Source organism: Manis pentadactyla, chromosome 8, assembly GCF_030020395.1.
Source record: "Manis pentadactyla isolate mManPen7 chromosome 8, mManPen7.hap1, whole genome shotgun sequence".
Taxonomy (NCBI): domain Eukaryota; kingdom Metazoa; phylum Chordata; class Mammalia; order Pholidota; family Manidae; genus Manis; species Manis pentadactyla.
This window is the reverse complement of record NC_080026.1, coordinates 51,471,750-51,490,389: the sequence shown is the minus strand read 5'-3', so window position 1 is coordinate 51,490,389 and position 18,640 is coordinate 51,471,750. Positions and strand designations below refer to the sequence as shown.

Genomic DNA, 18,640 nt, shown 5'->3' with positions numbered 1-18,640 from the left:
TGAACATGTGCTGATGGAAAATGGTTTCACCTAGAACTACAAGTGGGACATGCTTGCCAATGGATCCCTACATTTTGTCAAAAATAATTAGTATGTATTAAAAATTTTAGTAATAAAAGCGTTTACCATTTCAGAGTAGTTGTGCTTCCATTTATTCAGCCTATGGGCAATTCTTGAAATGCATATGGATTCATGCTCAGTACTGGGTGGTGGCCATGTAAAGAGATTTAAATGACAAAGCTGTGCCAGATATTCAAATTTCAGGTCCAATCTGGTGGGAAATGATCTGACCAAACACTGAGCCAGCCACTTAGGGCCTCTGGTCCTTCTGCAGTCCATACCACACAATGCAGTCACTAATCTGACTCTGATCCATTTTTTCACCCACTATATATACTAAATGCTGTACATCATGGCCATGGATGGAAAGGTCTGGACAGGCAAAGCTGAGCGCATGTGCACGCCTCATCAGGGCAGCCTCAGTCTGCCTGGGGCATGCTGCAAACAGCTGCTGGTTGTAAAGCACAGGCTTTACCATCGAAGGCTTTACCATTGAAGGCTTCCCAGAGGCAATGAGCAGCTCAGCTGGGACCCACCTTGCTCTCCAAGAGGCTTGGAGAGCTGGTCCTGGGGGCTTACCTTGTAGAGGGCAGACATGGACGCGGAGCCCACCGCCAGGGCTATGCCGATGACAGAGTGGCTGTGGAAGCCATCCGCGTAGGTCATCATCACGATTCCAGCGATGGCGAGGATGGCAGCCACTATCTGGACCGAGGGAGGAAATGGTGGTCAGGGTAGTGGTGAGGAATGGGAGGGACCACCTAAGGGCTCAGGAGGGAGAAACGCTCGTGAAAGTTCAATGATGTGAGAGGAGAGGGTCTCCCTTCCAGTTATTCTTTGGAGAACAGCAGGCAAAGGCCACTCCTTTGTCTAAATGTTTGTTCCTATCCAAAGAATCTCCAACAGCTGGTAGCAAGTAGAGGCCTAGTGGCTTAGCATCCGAGGTGGCCAGTCACCTCAAGGGGAGTTGGCTGTAATCCCGACAACAGGTCATTTGGTCACAACAAGGCCTGGTAGGCAATGCCTAGACAGCATCTGACACATGACCTCTTGGCTCCTTTGCAACCTTCTGGAAGCACTTCCTGTGGTCTTGTTTTTTTTTCACCTCCCTACAGAGAGGGCCTAGTGAGGACCTTGGACTCAGCCCCATTTTACACACCAGCGGTAGGATCTTCTGACAGAAGACAGGTGTTACCTGTCACCTGTCACAAGGGCTATAAACATTATCCTAACTCTGGAGGTACAGGGCCATCTCCCACAGACCCCCTTGGTCCTGTTATTGTCCAGATACAAAATTCTCAGGTTGAATGGGAGCCCCAGGGAACATACATCCATCTGCTGTGCAAAATTAAAAGCAATGCGGTACACGGGTGATGGACTGCTCTGGAAAACATTTCCCCAAGGAGAAACGCATCAGTACAGAGCGTAAGTGCAAGTCCTGTTCTGAGGTGGTCACACAGCTGCACAAATGCCATGGGGTGGGGAGCAAGGAGGGGCTGCTGGAGGCAGAACGTGGAAAGCGCAGAACAAACGTGTGCAACACGTTTTCATTACTGGATTTATTGAAAGTTTTATCCCTTTGTGGATTATTCAAAATTGACCCCAGCTACCTCTAGCAATATCAGATAGCTAACATTTATGAGTGATCGTGGGTTAATGTTTTCTATGTATTTTCTCAATCAATCCTCAAAATAGGTATGTAGATCTTTTCATTTCATAAGCATGGAAATTGAGGCTCAGAGAGATGAAGTAACTTGCCCCAAATCAGAGAGCTGGTGTGTGACAGAGCAGGTACACAAAACTTCAGGTCTGTCTGAATGCAAAGTCAGTGTTCACGTACATAAACAGGGAAGTACAACTCACATAATAAGCTGTTGCCACCTACACTGGGAGGTTTGAATTGAGGTTTCCTTTGTGGTTTAAATGTAACATTTTCAGGCTGGTGAAAAGTAAAGTGGTTGTCTCACATGGCCTGTCTGAGTTACGTATTTCTCCTACTGTACTCCTCATGCAATACTGTCATGTGATGATATGTCTGCCCATATAACAGGCTCTTGAGAGAGATGACTGCCATTTAATAGAAGCACCAGACTGCAGTCTGTCTACTTGCTCTCTCTGGTTTAGTGAGTCTTTCGTATTCAAATGCTCTGCTACGTGTACTGTGAACAACTGCTCATTAGAACAAAAAGACAGAGGTAGCAAGGCAACAAGTGATTTGTTTTCCCCAAGAGAACAAGAAAGGGGCAAGTGAGGAAGCCAGCAGGAAAGGGCTGGTTTCTGCTCCCAGACACATCCCAGGTGGAGAGGCTGCCTGAATAGTTCACCTGAGTGGGTGTCAGTCAACACAGAGAAAAACAATTAGAAAAAGAAGGGAGGGAGGGAGAGAGGGAGGAAAACAGCGAAGTTTCAGATGCTTCCTTGCATCTCCAAAGGTATCTGAGTCTTAACCTAACTTAGGGCTGAAGTTGGAGGAAAATGAAAGAATGAGGGCTATTTTCTGTTGCAGACTTACAAGGCCAATATCCAGCGTCCTCCTCTCCCTTCTTTGTTGATTAAACAATAAACAGCTAAAAGCACCCATCAAGTTGTGCTAGGGGTAGCTGAGGGAAGGGGCTGGTGGGAAAGGAGGCATGTGGAGGCCAACATCTGAAGAGACCTGAGCTCAGGTGACTCTGGGACAGCGATCCCCTCGCTCACACCCGCGGGGCCTCTCCTCTTGGGAGTGGCCAAGGTCACAGGACCAGCCTACTCGGCCTGGCCCTAGCCTCAGCCACCACACTGCTGGAGGGGAGCTGGCAGCTTGGCTTCATCCTGTCGCCCCTGGTATCACAGAGGAGTTGAACCGCAGCCAGCGGGGCTGGAGGCAGAGCCTAAGAGTCCCTCCTCAAGCCTGATGAGTCTTTGAAGATTCCAGTTCTCTCTTCAAAAAATAAGTGTGCACTGTACATCTTACACCATGACAGATCTGGCTTCCTAGGTGTGTGCCTGGAAACATTCCCTGGCTCCCGCACCAAGACGAGCTCTCTGGGAGGGTGTGCTTGTCCTGTGGCCTCGCGTGCCCTTAATCATCTAGATCTGGGCATCTATGAGGAAAAGGCTAAGTCTAAGGATGAATGAAGATGGAGAATTTCTGTTTCCCCGGACGTCTGCTTTCTCACGCCTTCCCACACCCTCCCCAGCCCATGCATCCCCTTGACCTATCCAAAAACCAGGGCCCAGGACCCAGACTGCTGTCTAACAGTGGCATTGAGGCCCAGAGTGGTGAGAGCTGGCATGTCCTTCAGCTGAGGAAGAAACCCACGGAGACACTGAAGCCAGCACACTGCCATTCAGCCTCACAAGGGGGCCTCACCTAGTGTGGCTGTCTGTTGTCACCTGCCCACCTCAGGGCTCCAATTCAGAGCCCCAGCCAACCCAGAGGTGGCCAACCAGTGTTCCTGGCCACATGCTCCCTGTCAGATGTCAGGCTGGGGGAAGGAGAGCAAAGCCCTGGGCATCAGAGAGGGGATAGGGATGGCCGGTAGCCCTTAGGAGGCCTGGTCATCTCTCACACTAGCATGGCTTCTACTGCCCCTCAAGAGGTGACAGGCTGCATGTCCTCTGCCAAACAGAACCCTGACCACGAAAGTTTAAATTTGTACAGTTTGGGGAGATTTTGAAGTAGGGAAAGAACAGACTACTTTTTAAATTTACTTTAAAACTTTCCCCCCGATGCCTGGACTGTCGTCATCAATCCTGAGTAGCAGGGTTCAGAGGGGAACCTCTAGCTCACCTCAATGCAGTGTGGAAAGGGGCCTGGGCTGTGGGCGTCCACCTGTGCTCTCCTGTGCTCTGCGGGCCCTGTGTCCTCCCCATGCTGTGCTCAGGTAGCAGGGGACAGACTCCCAGACAGATAGCAGTCACCATCTGAAGGTGGTCTTACCGTTCAGGGACAGCCCCTTGTGAAACACTTATAATTGTTGAAAACATAAGCCAGAGTCTGATTGAGATGGGAATGTGTCATGGTAGAAGCACAGGACCCCAGATGTGCTTCCAGGGCTCGAGCTCCCATGGGCTGATCCCTTAGCCTGCCTCCCTGCCTCTCTGCCCTTGTGCCTGCTGTGAAGCCCTAACTGTAGAGGGCTGTTAGGAGCAGCTGCTGGACAATCGGAGAACCACCACCCCCTTCCCTGAGAGGGGGTGCCAGGCATGGGCTTACCCACTCATTTCTTATCAGCTGCTGACCAAGCTGTGGGCCTTAGCTGGAGGGGGCCCACACCTCAGGCCCCTTGAGTGCTACTTGCTCCCATTCTGCTGCTCCTTTGCTACACAAAACTTCCTTCCTAAATGTTTGCCAGCTCCCCAGCTCCTGACACTGTCAACAAAAGAACAGGGCTGGAGCACCAAACCCCTCCAACTGAGAGGGGTGATAAGAACACTGAGAAAGAGAACATTTGAGTTTTATGTGCCAGACATATACCTTCTTATTCTCACAACTGTTCTATGAGTATTTATATTCCATTTTGAAGTGAGGTAACTACGGCCCAGAGATGTTAAGTAACTTGCTCAAGGTCCCACAGCTTGTAAGAGTAGAACCAAGATCCAAACTTTAGTCACGTGACTCTAGACTGGAGCACTTCCCTGTTATGTTAGAAACCCTGAGTCTGGAGATCCAGGAATCATAAAAGCACATGTAAGCACAGAGTCAAAGGGTGACACGGGGGCCAGCTTGGGCTCCTATCAACAGTCACCTCAGATGCCATAAGTGGCTGGGATCTCCCCAGCATGAGAAGACACATTTACTCCTTCTGGTCAGTCCACATGACCTGGACCAGTTGATCTTTTCTAGGAACCACAACCCTTGCGATTTGACTGTCTTAATACCACAGGTCCTCTGTGCAATCTGCTCCATGAACAGAATGATGAGGCTCCATTGTGTTCTCTGTGTGTACATGACAACCAAGCTCCTATGCTCAGCCCTCCAACCTGGGCAAGAGTATCAGTTCCCTCCACTCTCTGGAAATTAGCCAGTTGAAGAAGCTGCTAGTTCACCCAGCAGCCTGGGAAGTGGTGTAAGAGAACCCGCATGCCTATCAGACATTATTTTGGCCTTAAATCTCCACCAAGGGGCCACTTCCAGTCATTCTGGCCAACTGCTGGCATCTCACAGACTTCACTAGCTCTCTGAACTCTTGAAGATGTGCAAGGCCAAATCCAGCACAACTTGGAGTGGGAAGCTCTGAGCTGACTGGTCATTAATCAGAGAAGCAATGATGACCAGACAGATCCACAGCTGCACAAGTGCTTTACAGGTCACAAAATTCTATCGCCAACACTGGCTCCTTCGACCTTCATTTTGGTGCTGGCCTAGCAAAGGTTCAACACAAGACTATTGGGCATGCAGTGGTCAGCGCACACCAAACTGTTCAGGTGACCAGGATGGCTGGACTGTATTGTAACTTAGCGATATTAGGCAGAAACCCTCTTAGCCACGAATAGCAACAGAGAAGAACTGGACATGCCATATCGTCCTCTATGGTCTAGGAATGTTTCAAGTATTTTCATACTTCCTTTTCTGAACCTGAAAATTACTGTTTTCTTCTGCCTAGATGCAGAAAGTACCTTGAAATTTCTCTTCCCAGTAACAGGGTCTCATCTGCAAGTTGCTTTGGACATCACAGAGTCATGCCAAGAAGTTCTATGAATTCCCTTGGCATTTTACATCAAAATAAAATTGCAATGGGCCCCAGGACATCCACGTCCCCAGTGTCCTGTCAGGCAGGCAATTGGGTAGATTGCTCCTGGAAGTACCTGCATTTCATGTGGAGATGTATTAGGTCATTTATTTGTTGAAAGCTTTTCTGGGTGGTAGCACAGTAAGTTTTTATTCCAAAATTAACACTGAGCCTCAAAACAAAATTTCCCCCTACTGCCAGCTAAAAATACTACTCAGCAGTTGACTCATGTCCCCACTGCTGTTTGAGTAACTAGGTGGGCGTGAATCCACCATTAGGGTGATGTCATTGCTCCCAGGACAATGAGTGAAAGACACAAGTTTGGGGCCTGCAGTCTGCCTCTACCTGGGCGTTGGGATCGTTTGCTCTAATGGGACTGCCTATTCAACTGGCTCTTAGCTTCACGCCGGCCTAGCCAGAGAGTGCACAGAAGAGTGAGCGGTGGGCTCTGACTACCAGGAACTAGCGGCCTGGCCAAATCCTCTTTTTGTCCTTGTTTGGGGAACGCAATAGCAGCTCCTGGCCACCAGAGGGAGACAAACAAGACACCAGGATTCTGTCAACACTAAAATTTTACCTGTTACCTTTTTTCAGGGAGCGCCCCTCTGCATTTCAGCTGATATTTGCTAGTGCTTTGATCATATTTTGTACAACTGCTATAAAATTTGCCTAGCTAAATTTGACTACGTTTTAATGGAATTTCCTACATCGTGGCTGTAATAATGAGAGGTAATTCAAGGGATATAATTTCACTCTCCCTTCAGTTGGGATGTGAAGGAAATGGAATCCCCTCTGCAACTTGGATTTCGCATAGATGCATCTGGCCGCTTTGGCTCTGTCACATGGCCGAGACGCAAGGCCCACCATGAGCGTGCATGTGCGTGGATATGGAAAGACCTTTGGCTTTCAGATGCATCCTAAGCAGAGGGTGACAGTGCTATCAGAGAGCTTCAGGTACCAGGGCACGGCTACCCATGAGAGAGGTGAGCACACAGAGAGGAGCGCACATCACCATTCCTAGGCTGGGGCCCCAACTGGTACATACTTTAGGGAATGCTTGTTGAGATGCTTGAAATGAAAGGTGCCTTAATGAATGTTTGTCTACTATGGTTTGCAAGCAAGAAGGTTTGCAAGGCACACCAAGAACCGGGCCCGCTGCCGGGTTCCTTTTCTGATGCAGATCAGAAGGAAGGTGGTCAGCAGCTTATGCTTGTGGTCCAGCACATGGAGCTAAGCAAGCCAATGGGCAGGTTTTGGTTGACATGACTGAGTGAGGGAGGAAAACAGATAATAAAGAACTTACCCTCACTCCCATGAACCTGTCCCTGAGAACGATCCATGAGAGCAAGAACACAAAAGCTTTGTTGCAGCAGAACAAAACGGAGACATCCGTAGTGTTTATTTTCTTTATTGCATGTAAGTACAGGTAGTTTGTGAGTGTCCAAAGAACACCAAAGGGTGCTGCCTTGGTAAAAAACACCTTCAAAGTCAAGCCATTGTCTCCAAAAAATCGACAGCATTCCCTAAAACAAGGAAAGAGAGGCAGTGTTATTATATTCTTGGGTTGACACAGATCATTTTCTTACTATAACAAGTTTTTTTTTTTACAGCAGATATAGGAAAGGGTGGGGGTCCTTTTATGTATTATCATTTTTTATGAACGTCTTTCTATTAAAGCTCTTCAACCTGTGGCTTTAGTCCCTTGACAAAGAGATCACACCATGATCTGGTGTCATAGATTATTCCTTCTATTCATATTGGGTTTGGAACTGATGGTCCTAGAAAGAAGGTGGTGTTGGGATTATCTGATCTGAAGAAGGCCCGATTCCATGGTAATTGACTGAGGGATTCTGTCACTTGCTTAGTAGAAGAAGGAAGTCACTTTTCCTTTTGTTTTGAGGGAGATACTTGAAGAGAACTCATTGGAACTTTTTTTTAAATTTGCCCCTCCTTAGAATTGTGTTTGTGATCAGAGAGGGGCAGTCATTTCTTGGCTGCATCTAATACACTTGGCTATGACACAAATAGTGGTAACTATACATTTTCTCATCAGGTCCTTTTTAGAATTTGTTATTATACTGTGGAAGTTCATGCCACCTAAGAGACCAGCCCAGGAGGAAGGAGCAGATCCAAGAATATGGCATTTTAAGAGTGAGATGAGAAACACCTGAAGAGGAAAGGCTTTCCATGATTACAGGGGAAGGACTGTTGATATTTGAAAAACCAGTTAAGAAAAATAAAGCCAATCTTCCATGCACAGAAGACAGTAGAGGGGGCCACGGGGTGGAGAGAGTGGAGAGAGAACAAGAGGGGCTTGGTCTACAGACAGCTGCCTGCTGCCTCAATGTTGGGGAGCAAAGATCACTGCTCTGCTGGGTCTGACGAGCCAGGCCAGGGGCAGACAAGCGAGGACACATTGCTCCTGCAACCATGACTGTCCAGGCTCACAGACCAGGCCCAGCATGGCCGAGGCACCGGTGAGCGAGGAAGGGAGTCAGCACAGGACAAGATGTGACTAAAATAAGCTAAGTATGCTAGGGTGGGGAAATAAGCCATTTAGCAGTAAACTGCTGCAAAGTGAAAGAGGAAAATTTAAGACAAAAGTCAAGGGGGATTTGGAGTGGTTGTTAATTTTGTTTTTATCATCAATCTAAAATGAAATCTGTACTTGTTCATTGCTTGACTGTGGGATGTTCATAGAAGAAACAAAAAACTCATCACTTAGATTCAACTTAGAATCCTACATTGCTTCTAAACCAACACAGGTAAAACATTCAAATCACTACATTTATCATGAAGTCAGTTCAACTGAATTGATTCTGTTTGGCTTTGTATAGATAAAACTCTCATCTAACTGGTAGGTTGCTATTTCTGTTTGCCACATGACTTTCATACATTATTTCAGCTGCATTTTCTATGGGGTTTTCTTGAGCCCCTATTCACAGAACAGTCTTCTTTCCCTCAGGGACAGTGACCAGGGATGGCTTCCTTTAAGTTTGTAATTGTGGTGGCTATAAAGTGATGCCAGTACCCTTCAGTGTGATCAACTGGAAATACAAGTATTCTTTCCTGCCATTAATGCCAATCTATTTTAACTATACTTACTCTTAAAGGAACACAGTGCAAGTAGGACTTTCAAGTTTCCCCTGACTCACTATTACAAAAAAATGATTCATGTTGTAGCAGAGCCATCCAAAGCCAAGTGGACACCTTACGTCCTCTATGAGAGTCTAGGTTTAGTTCCTCCAAGGTGTGATGCATGTAGAAGTGGTGGGAAGGGATTGGGGCACAGACTTGGCTGGGTACTGATGGCCCAAACTGCTGACTGGAAGTGAGGGGAGGTGTGGGGATCCACCCTGGAAAAGGAAAAGGCAGGATTTCTGCACCCAGTAGAGTTCTGTTGGCCCCCTGAGGACTTATGGCCAGTAGATTACAGCTCAGGTGGGTAGGTCTTGGTTCTACTGAGACCAAGATGATTGTCTCCAGGCCAGTGAATGTTGTGCTGTTTTGAGACCACAGACTGAGCACTAATCCACGTCACTGGCTTGTCCATTATACCCTTGGATGCAAGGGGACCCAAGTGAGAAGATGAGCACGAATCCATTTTTGCTAGAGACTGCTTCTTGGTACAAGAATAGAGTACAGTAGAACACTTTCTTGACTGATTGCCACTTAACCGATGTGACAGCTGATGCCCTTCAGTCCTTGGCAGATGAAAGGCCCAAGGCTGTCAGGTCAGTATTCAGCCCGCCCAAGACCATTGGTTCCTACCAATCGAGTCGTATGCTGGCCAAGATTTAGATGGGCTTGGTTCCAATCCTGCTTGTGCCAATTCCTCTTGGTTATTTCAATTAAATATTTCCTAAACCAATGTGATATGAGTGAGTAAACAGAGTTGTGTTTCCCTATGGCATCTAAGTCCAAAGCACCAAGGAAGACTCAGTAAAGGCAAATCACTAAAATATTGCTATTGAATGAGGTGTAAATGAAATGCTGAGAAAGACAGAATAAAATATAAAAATGTCTAAGTTCTACACTTTTATTATTTAACAAATGCCTATGTTCTTGGTACTCTTTAAAGAACCCCAACTGGGATGGTCTGGCTTGGTAAGATTAGGATGGATTATCATTTAATTCAATTCAAAAGCATGTTAGTTGTTATATTTATAATCTTAGACAAGGGCTCTGGCTGATATAAAAGAAGTATTGAATTGAGAAGATATGGTGCAAATGGGGAGATACAGCCAATTCCTTAATAGGAAACAATGCAAGTTCAAATATCATGTATTTGATGGTAGGGAATATAATAGTGCTATGGAATTCATGTCTAGTGGACAGAGTGGGACTGACTGGAGAAGGCCTCATAAAAGATATGGATTTTGAGCTGAACCTTGAAGGAAAAGTAGTATTTACACACTGGTATTGGGAGAGACATAATATCCTTGGAGAGATAGGAGAATCAGTTGTGTCTATGAAATAAGAACAAATGGCAATAAAAAAGGAAATGATATTTGAAATTAATTAGTGGATAGCCAAACTTATAAAATAAATAGAAGAGTTGGAATATAAAGTCAATATATCTTTTATGAGTCAGAGAGAGGGAGTGAAAGAGAGACACAAAGAAGAAAGAAAAGATAAAACTAGAAGGTCAAGACAGAAGGTCCAACATTGAACTAAAGAAACTTCAGAAAGAGGAAAGAGAAAAATTAAGTGGGGGAAATTACAAAAGAAATAATTAAAGGAAATTTTTTAGAGGCATAGGACAGGAGTCTTTATAACAAAATGGCCTACCAAGTACCAAACAAAATGAATGAGGAAAGAACCACAATGAGACACATGCTTGTAACACAAAGGGATAAAGATAAAGCTTGAAAGGTCTTTAGAGAACTAAAACCAAATAGGTTAAAGGATATGAAAGCTTAGCAGCATTAGACATCTCAACAACAAAAATGGAAGCTAGACAATAACAGCCTTAACATTTTTCAAGGAGAATTTTTTTCCACGCCAGAGTTCTCTAACCAGCCACATATCAATCAAAAGTGAGGGTAGAATGAAGATATTTTCAGTTATGCAGTACTTGAAAACATTGTCTCCCAAGCCACAGGAGGACAGGCAGCCCCCAAACAAGGGGCAAACTAAGGAGGAGGAGGAGATGTGGCAGCAGGAGATAGGGCTCCTGCACAGGCAAGAGAGAGCTGGTCCAAGGCAGATGCTCGAGGGTGGACCAGGGAGATGCAGAGGGCTGTGGGAGGCAAGTCCCCAGCAAACTCTTGTGATTAAGCAAGCTCAGGGAGAATATGGATAGGTTTTTGAAATAGTGGAACATTTAGGAAAAAATGGCAATCATAAATGGAAAACAAGATAAGTGAGACAAAAGAGGCAAATATTGCTGGCAGGAAAATGACAGGTGGTTCACAAAAGGAGACAGAGCTGGTGTGCAACATTTGCATGACTTATAATAATAAAAATACTGTTGACCAAAAACTGGGATAGTGTTATGTTGGAGGGAACAGAATCAGGGAAAGTGGACACATGGGATGAGACAGAAATCAGTAGTTGTCTACATTTAAGAAACACAGAAATAAGAATTTAATTTTGGTTACTTGGTATAAATACAAAAATTCAGAGTGGATGACAGTGAGCAGGTGTGGAGCAGGAATTCCTGTTTTTTATGATAATTCTTTTACTACTATTTTGCTTTACCAAAGTATGCACATGTATTAAATGGCTAAAAATAAAAGTTATTTAAAACATCTGAGAGGAGTGGAGTCATGTGGTTGAAGCTGAAACATGAGTGCTCTGAGAACACTCTGAGGAGCGCAGTTTGAAAACCATAGATAGAGGGATGCGCTATAAGCTACACAGAAAGATGCTGTAGCCCACATGGATTAAAACATGCACTCACGCTCAATTGGATCGTGGTGGAGCCAGCCCTACCCCTGTGCTCAGTCCTCAGGGAACATACCAATGATCCTCTCTATTTTGGATCCTTTCCATCACCATTTAAATGTGTCTGAGCCTCACCAACCTTAAAATACCCACCTCCCCCACAAAAGCTAGCATCTTGTCAGCTCCCTCTCCTCTCTTTTCCCCTCTTTCAAAGCCAAATTTTCTCAGAATTGTCATCTGCATACATTCCACATCTGCCTCCCGCTCTTTCGCTCACTTTAATGCAGTGACTACTCCCACCCTTCACCCAAACCCCCAGATTGATTCATTACTAAGGACCTTCACATTGTGAAATCTAACAGTGTTCACCTTATGGTTGGAAGTCTCTGACATTGTTGACTGTTCCCCTGAAACACCATGCTTAGCTTCCAACTCAGTGGAGTCCCCTGGCTCTGCCCGGACTTCTCCATGCCATTCCCAGGCTTCCTCCACTAGACTTCTCAGTATTTTCACAGGTTTCTCTTTTAGTTCCTCTTTTCACCATGCAAACAGCCACTGAGCAATCTCTTTTAGCACTATGGTTTCAAAGGCCAGCTGATGACTCTCTAGTCAACGCACTTCTACTGGAACCATCTGCATGCTGGACCCCCTGGACACCTCAAATTCAGCTTTCCCAAATGAGCACAGTAACTTTCACTTCAGTCTTCAATCATGACTTGGTACCATGATTCATATTTCAAACCAGGCTAGATACTTAGGAGCCACTCTAAACTTCTCTTTTTGACTCTTAGCATCGATTTCATTACCAAGGTCTACGGATTATTTCTCCTAAATATCTTATTCTCATGGCCACTACCCTGGCCCATGCCTCTACCCTTCTCACTTGGACTGCTTCCACTGGAATCTAATTGAGCTTCTCTCTCCACTGCTGTGTCTTCTCAAATGCAGTCCATCCCATACCCCATGCTACAGTCAGAGAGATCCTCCTCCTCCCTCACTTTATGATGGCCAAGCTCCCCACAGGCTTCCCAGGTTCTTTCTGCCCTGGCTTTAGTGATTGTTTTAGCTTTCTCCATCACCACTTCTCCACCTCTGCTCTGAAGTTAACCTACTTTCAGCTCATTTCTGTTCTGTGAATTCAATGCTCTTTCTTCTTCTGCTTTAGGTCTCAATGGATTTTTCTGTTGAGAAAAGGGGTCTCTACTCCCTTTTCCTGAAACATTCATCTTTTTTCCTCTTTCTTTAGTTGGTTTCTTTCCATCTATTTGTATCAGCTCATACAGCCGCTTCAGTGAAGTGCCCGATATATATGTGCTCTGCACATGCCCCGTATCCCTTATTATACACACAGTACCCATTATTATAACTGCACTTTACTGTAACTGCTTATTTAATCATCTTACTTCCTCACTAGAATGTAAGCTCCATGTGCTCCTTATACTTATTCTTCTTTTTTATTTTGTGCTATTTATTTATTTATTTTAAACATTAAAAAAAATTTTGTTATCATTAATCTACAATTACATGAAGAACATTATGTTTACTAGGCTCTCCCCTACCCCAAGTTCCCCCCACAAACCCCATTACAGTCACTTTCCATCAGCATAGTAAGATGTTGTAGAATCACTACTTGTCTTCTCTGTGTTGCAATCCTTATACTTTTTCTTCATCTTATATTCTCAGAGTCTATCACATGTCTTATAAATAATTTTAACCAATGAATGTGCTTATTCCTTTACGAAGGACCAATGGTTTTCAAACAATGACATATAGACCATTGGTATTAGAAATCCCAGGGAGCTTTTAAAAATACGGATTGCTTATCTTGAGAAAGAACACAACTGGAGGTATCATGCTCCCTGATTTCAAACTCTACTACAAAGTTATAGTAACCAAAACATTATGGTACTGGCACAAAACAGACACATAGATCAATGAAACAGACTAGAGAGCCCAGAAATAAACTCATACTTACACGGTCAATTCATCTATGACAGAGAAGGCAAGAAAATACAATGGGGAAAAGACAGGTTCTTCAATAAATGATGTTGGAAAAACTGGAAAGCTTCATTGAAAAGAATGAAATTGAACCACTTTCTTACACCATACACAAAACAAACTCAAAACAAACTCAGATCCCAACCAGAAGATATGAAACCACAAAAACTAGAAGAATACATAGGCAGTGAATTCTTGAACCTTGTTAGCAATTTTTTCTAGATATATCTCCCCAGACAAGGGAAACAAAAAGAAAAATAAACAACCGGGACTACATTAAACTAAAAAGCTTCTGCACACCAAAGGAAACCATCAACAAAAGGAAAAGGCAACCCACAGAATAGGGGAATATATCTGCAAATGATATATCCAATAATACATACAATAGTATCCAAAATGTATAAAGAACTCATATAACTCAACATCGAAAACATAAATAATCTGACTAAAAAATGGGCAGAGGACCTCAGAAGACATTTTCAAAAACATATAAGTGGAAAATGGGTGTAGGAAAAGTTGCTCAACATCACTAAACATAAGGGAAATGAAAATTAAAACCACAATGAGATATCACCTCACACCAGTTGGAATGGCTGTTATCAAAAAGACAATACAAATAAGACACTCATGAGAGAAATTAAAGAAGATATGAATAAATGGAAACACATCCCATGCTCATGGACAGGAAGAATTAATATTGTCAAAATGGTCATCCTGCCCAAAGCAATCTACAGATTCAATGCAATCTCTATCAAAATACCAACAGCATTCTTCAATGAACTAGAGCAAATTTTTCTAAAATTCATATGGATCCACAAAAGAGCTCAAATAGCCAAAGCAGTGCTGAGAAGGAAGGATAAAGCTGGGGGAATTACACTCCCCAACTTCAAGCTCTACTATAAAGCCACAGTAATCAAGACAATTTGGTACTGGCACAAGAACAGACCCATAGACCAATGGAACAGACTGGAGAGCCCAGATATAAACCCAAGCATATATGGTCAATTAATATACGATAAAGGAGCCACGGACACACAATGGGGAAATGACAGCCTCTTCAACAGCTGGTGTTGGCAAAACTGGACAGCTACATGCAAGAGAACGAAACTGGATTATTGCTTAACCCCATACACAAAAGTAAACTGAAAATGGATCAAAGACATGAATGTAAGTCATGAAACCATTAAACTCTTAGAAGACAACATAGGCAAAAATCTCCTGAATATAAACATGAGCAGCTTCTTCTTGAATGCATCTCCTTGAGAAAGGGAAACAAAAGCAAAAATGTGCACATGGGACTACATCAAACTAAAAAGTTTCTGTATGGCAAAGGACACCATCAACAGAACAAAAAGCCATCCTACAGTATGGGAGAATATATTTGTAAATGACATATCTGACAAGGGGTTAATATCCAAAATACATAATGAATTCACACACCTCAACACCCAAAAAGCAAATAACCTGATTAAAAAATGGGTGAAGGATATGAAGACACAATTCTCCAAAGAAGAAATTCAGATGTCCAACAGTCACATGAAAAGATGCTCCACATCACTAATCATCAGGGAAATGCAAATTAAAACCACAATAAGATATCACCTCATACCAGTAGGGATGGCCAGCATCGAAAAGACTAAGAACAACAAATGCTGGCGAGGATGTGGAGAAAGGGGAACCCTCCTACACTGCTCGTGGGAATGTAAGCTAGTTCAACCATTGTGAAAAGCAATGTGGAGGTTCCTCAAAAAACTAAAAATAGAAATACCATTTGATGTGGGAATCTTATTCCTTGGAATTTACCCAAAGAATACAAATTCTCAGATTCAAAAAGACAAGTGCACCCCTATGTTTATCACAGCACTATTTACAATAGCCAAGATATGGAAGCAACCTAAGTGTCCATCAGTAGATGAATGGATAAAGAAGAGGTGGTACATATACACAATGGAATACTATTCAGCTGTAAAAAAGAAACAAATCCTACCATTTGCAACAACATGGATGGAGCTGGAGGATATTACGCTCAGTGAAATAAGCCAGGTGGAGAAAAATAAGTATCAAATGACTTCCCTCATTTATGGAGTGTAACAATGAAGCAAAACTGAAGGAAGAAAACAGCAATAGACTCACAGACTCCAAGAAGGGACTAGCGGTTACCAAAGGGGAGGGGTGTGGGAGGGCGGGTCAGGAGGTAGGGAGATGTGGATTGAGGGGTATTATGTTTAGTACACATGGTGTGAATGTTCACAGTGAAAACAGTGTAGCACAGAGAAGGCAAACACTGAATCTGTGGCATCTTACTACACTGATGGACAGTGACTGCAATGGGGTATGGGTGGGGACTTGATAATATGGGTAAATGTAATTAAACACATTGTTTTTTCATGTGAAGCCTTCATAAGTGTGTATATCAATAATACCTTAATAAAAATTTTTTAAAAATTAAAAGAATTAAAAAAATATCCCCTCCCCAAATGCTTATTAAAAATAAATAAATAAAAATGAGCAACTTTTTTCTGAATGCATCTCCTCGAGCAAGGAAAACAAAAGCAAAAATGAACACATGGGACTACATCAGGCTAAACAGCTTCTGTACAGCAAAGGACACCATCAACAGAACAAAAAGGCATCTTACAGTATGGGAGAATATATTTGTAAATGACACATCTGACAAGGGGTTAACATCCAAAATATATAAAGAACTCACATGCCTCAACAACCAAAAAGCAAATAACCTGATTTAAAAATGGGTGGAGGAATGAACAGACAATTCTCCAAAGAAGAAATTTAGATGGCCAACAAGCACAGGAAAATATGGTCCACATCACTAATCATCAGGGAAATGCAAATAAAAAACACAATGAGATATCACCTCACACCAGTTAGGATGGCCAGCATCAAAAAGACCAAGAACAACAAATGCTGGTGAGAATGCGGAGAAAGGGGAACCCTCCTACACTGCTGGTGGGAATGTAAACTAGTTCAACCATTGTGGAAAGCAGTGTGGAGGTTCCTCTAGAAACTAAAAATAGAAAACCATTTGACCCAGGAATTCCACTTCTAGGAATTTACCCTAAGAATGCAGGAGCTCAGTTTCAAAAAGACATATGCACCCCTATGTTTATTGCAGCATTATTTACAATAGCCAAAAAATGGAAGCAATCTAAGTGTCCATATGTAGATGAATGGATAAAGAAGATGTGGTTCATATACACAATGGAATATTATTCAACCATAAGATGAAAACAAATCCTACCATTTGCAACAACATGGATGGAGCTAGAGGGTATTATGCTCAGTCAAACAAGCCAGGCGGAGAAAGACAAATATCAAATTATTTCACTCATCTGTGGAGCATAAGAACAAAGCAAAAACTGGAGGAACAAAACAGCAGCAGACTCACAGAACCCAAGAATGGACTAACAGTTATCAAAGGGAAAGGGACTGGGGAGGATGGGTGGGAAGGGAGGGAGAAGGGGCATAAGAAGCATTATGATTAGCACACATAACGTTGTGGTGAGCATGGGGAAGGCAGTATAGCACAGAGAAGACAGGTAGTGTCTCTAGAGCATCTTACTACATTGATGGACAGTGACTGTAATGGGGTATGTGGTGGATACTTGGTAATGGGGCAAACCTGGTAACCACAATGTTGCTCATGTGATTGTATATTAATGATACCAAAATAAAAAAAACCACTAAACATTAAAAAAAATGAACACATGGGACTACATCAAACTAAAAACCTTCTTTTCTGTACAGCAAAGGACACCATTAGTAGAACAAAAGGCATCCTACAGTATGGGTGAATATATTTGTAAATGACATATCTGACAAGGGGTTAACATCCAAAATATATAAAAAACTCACATGTCTCAACAACCAAAAAGCAAAAAACCCAATTAAAAAATGGGTGGAGGATGTGAACAGACAATTCTCCAAAGAAGAAATTTAGATGGCCAAAAAGCACATGAAAAGATGCTCCACATCACTAATCATCAGGGAAATGCAAATAAAAACCACAATGAGATATTACCTCACACCAGTAAGGATGGCCAACATTGAAAAGACTAGGAACAGCAAATGCTGGCGAGGATGCAGAGAAAGGGGAACCCTCCTACACTGCTGGTGGTAATGTAAGCTTGTTCAACCATTGTGGAAAGCAATGTGGAGGTTCCTCAAAAAACTAAAAGTAGAAATAATATTTGACCTGGGAATTCCATTCCTAGGAATTTACCCAAAGAATATAATTTCTCAGATTCAAAAAGACATATGCACCCCTATGTTTATTGCAGCACTATTTACAATAGCCAAGATATGGAAGCAACCTAAGTGTTCATCAGTAGATGAATGGATAAAGAAGAAGATGTGGTACATATACACAATGGAATACTATTCAGCCATAAGAAAGAAACAAATCCTACCATTTGCAACAACATGGATGAAGCTGGAGGATATTATGCTCAGTGAAATAAGCCAGGTGGAGAAAGACAAGTACCAAATGATTTCCTTCATTCGTGAAGTGTAACAACGAAGCAAAACTGAAAGAACAAAACAGCAACAGACTCACAGACTCCAAGAAGGGACTAGCAGTTACCAAAGGGGAGGCATGGGGAGGACAGGTGGGGAGGGAGGGAGGGAGAAGGGGATTGAGGGGCATTATGATTGGCACACATGGTGTGGGGGGGATCATGGGGAAGACAGTGTAGCACAGAGGGGCAAACAGTGACTCTGTGGCATCTTACTACACTGATTGACAGTGACTGCAATGGGGTATGGGGGGGACATGATAACATGGGTGAATGTTGTAACCACATTGTTTCTCCATGTGAAACCTTCATTAAGAGTGTATATCAATAATACCTTAATAAAAAGAAAAAAAGTTGAAAAACGTCTTCATGCTTACAGGTTTCCACAAATTTTACAACTTTCCTGATTAACTGCATTCATAATAGAATGTTAGGGTTTATAGATGA

At 43.2% G+C, this 18,640-nt stretch overlaps 1 protein-coding gene across 2 annotated transcripts in view; it reads right to left on the bottom strand.

Moving 5' to 3' along the window:
* The window catches only part of SLC35F3 (solute carrier family 35 member F3), a 461,126-nt gene that overhangs the window by 5,676 nt on the left and 436,810 nt on the right, over positions 1 to 18,640 (bottom strand). For both annotated transcript variants that reach the window (XM_036919247.2, XM_036919248.2), the window contains 2 exons: positions 7,078 to 7,297; positions 640 to 765 (listed from right to left, as the gene is read on the bottom strand). In XM_036919247.2, coding sequence (XP_036775142.2) covers positions 640 to 765; positions 7,078 to 7,297 — 346 coding nt within the window. The remainder of the gene's footprint in view (positions 1 to 639; positions 766 to 7,077; positions 7,298 to 18,640) is intronic.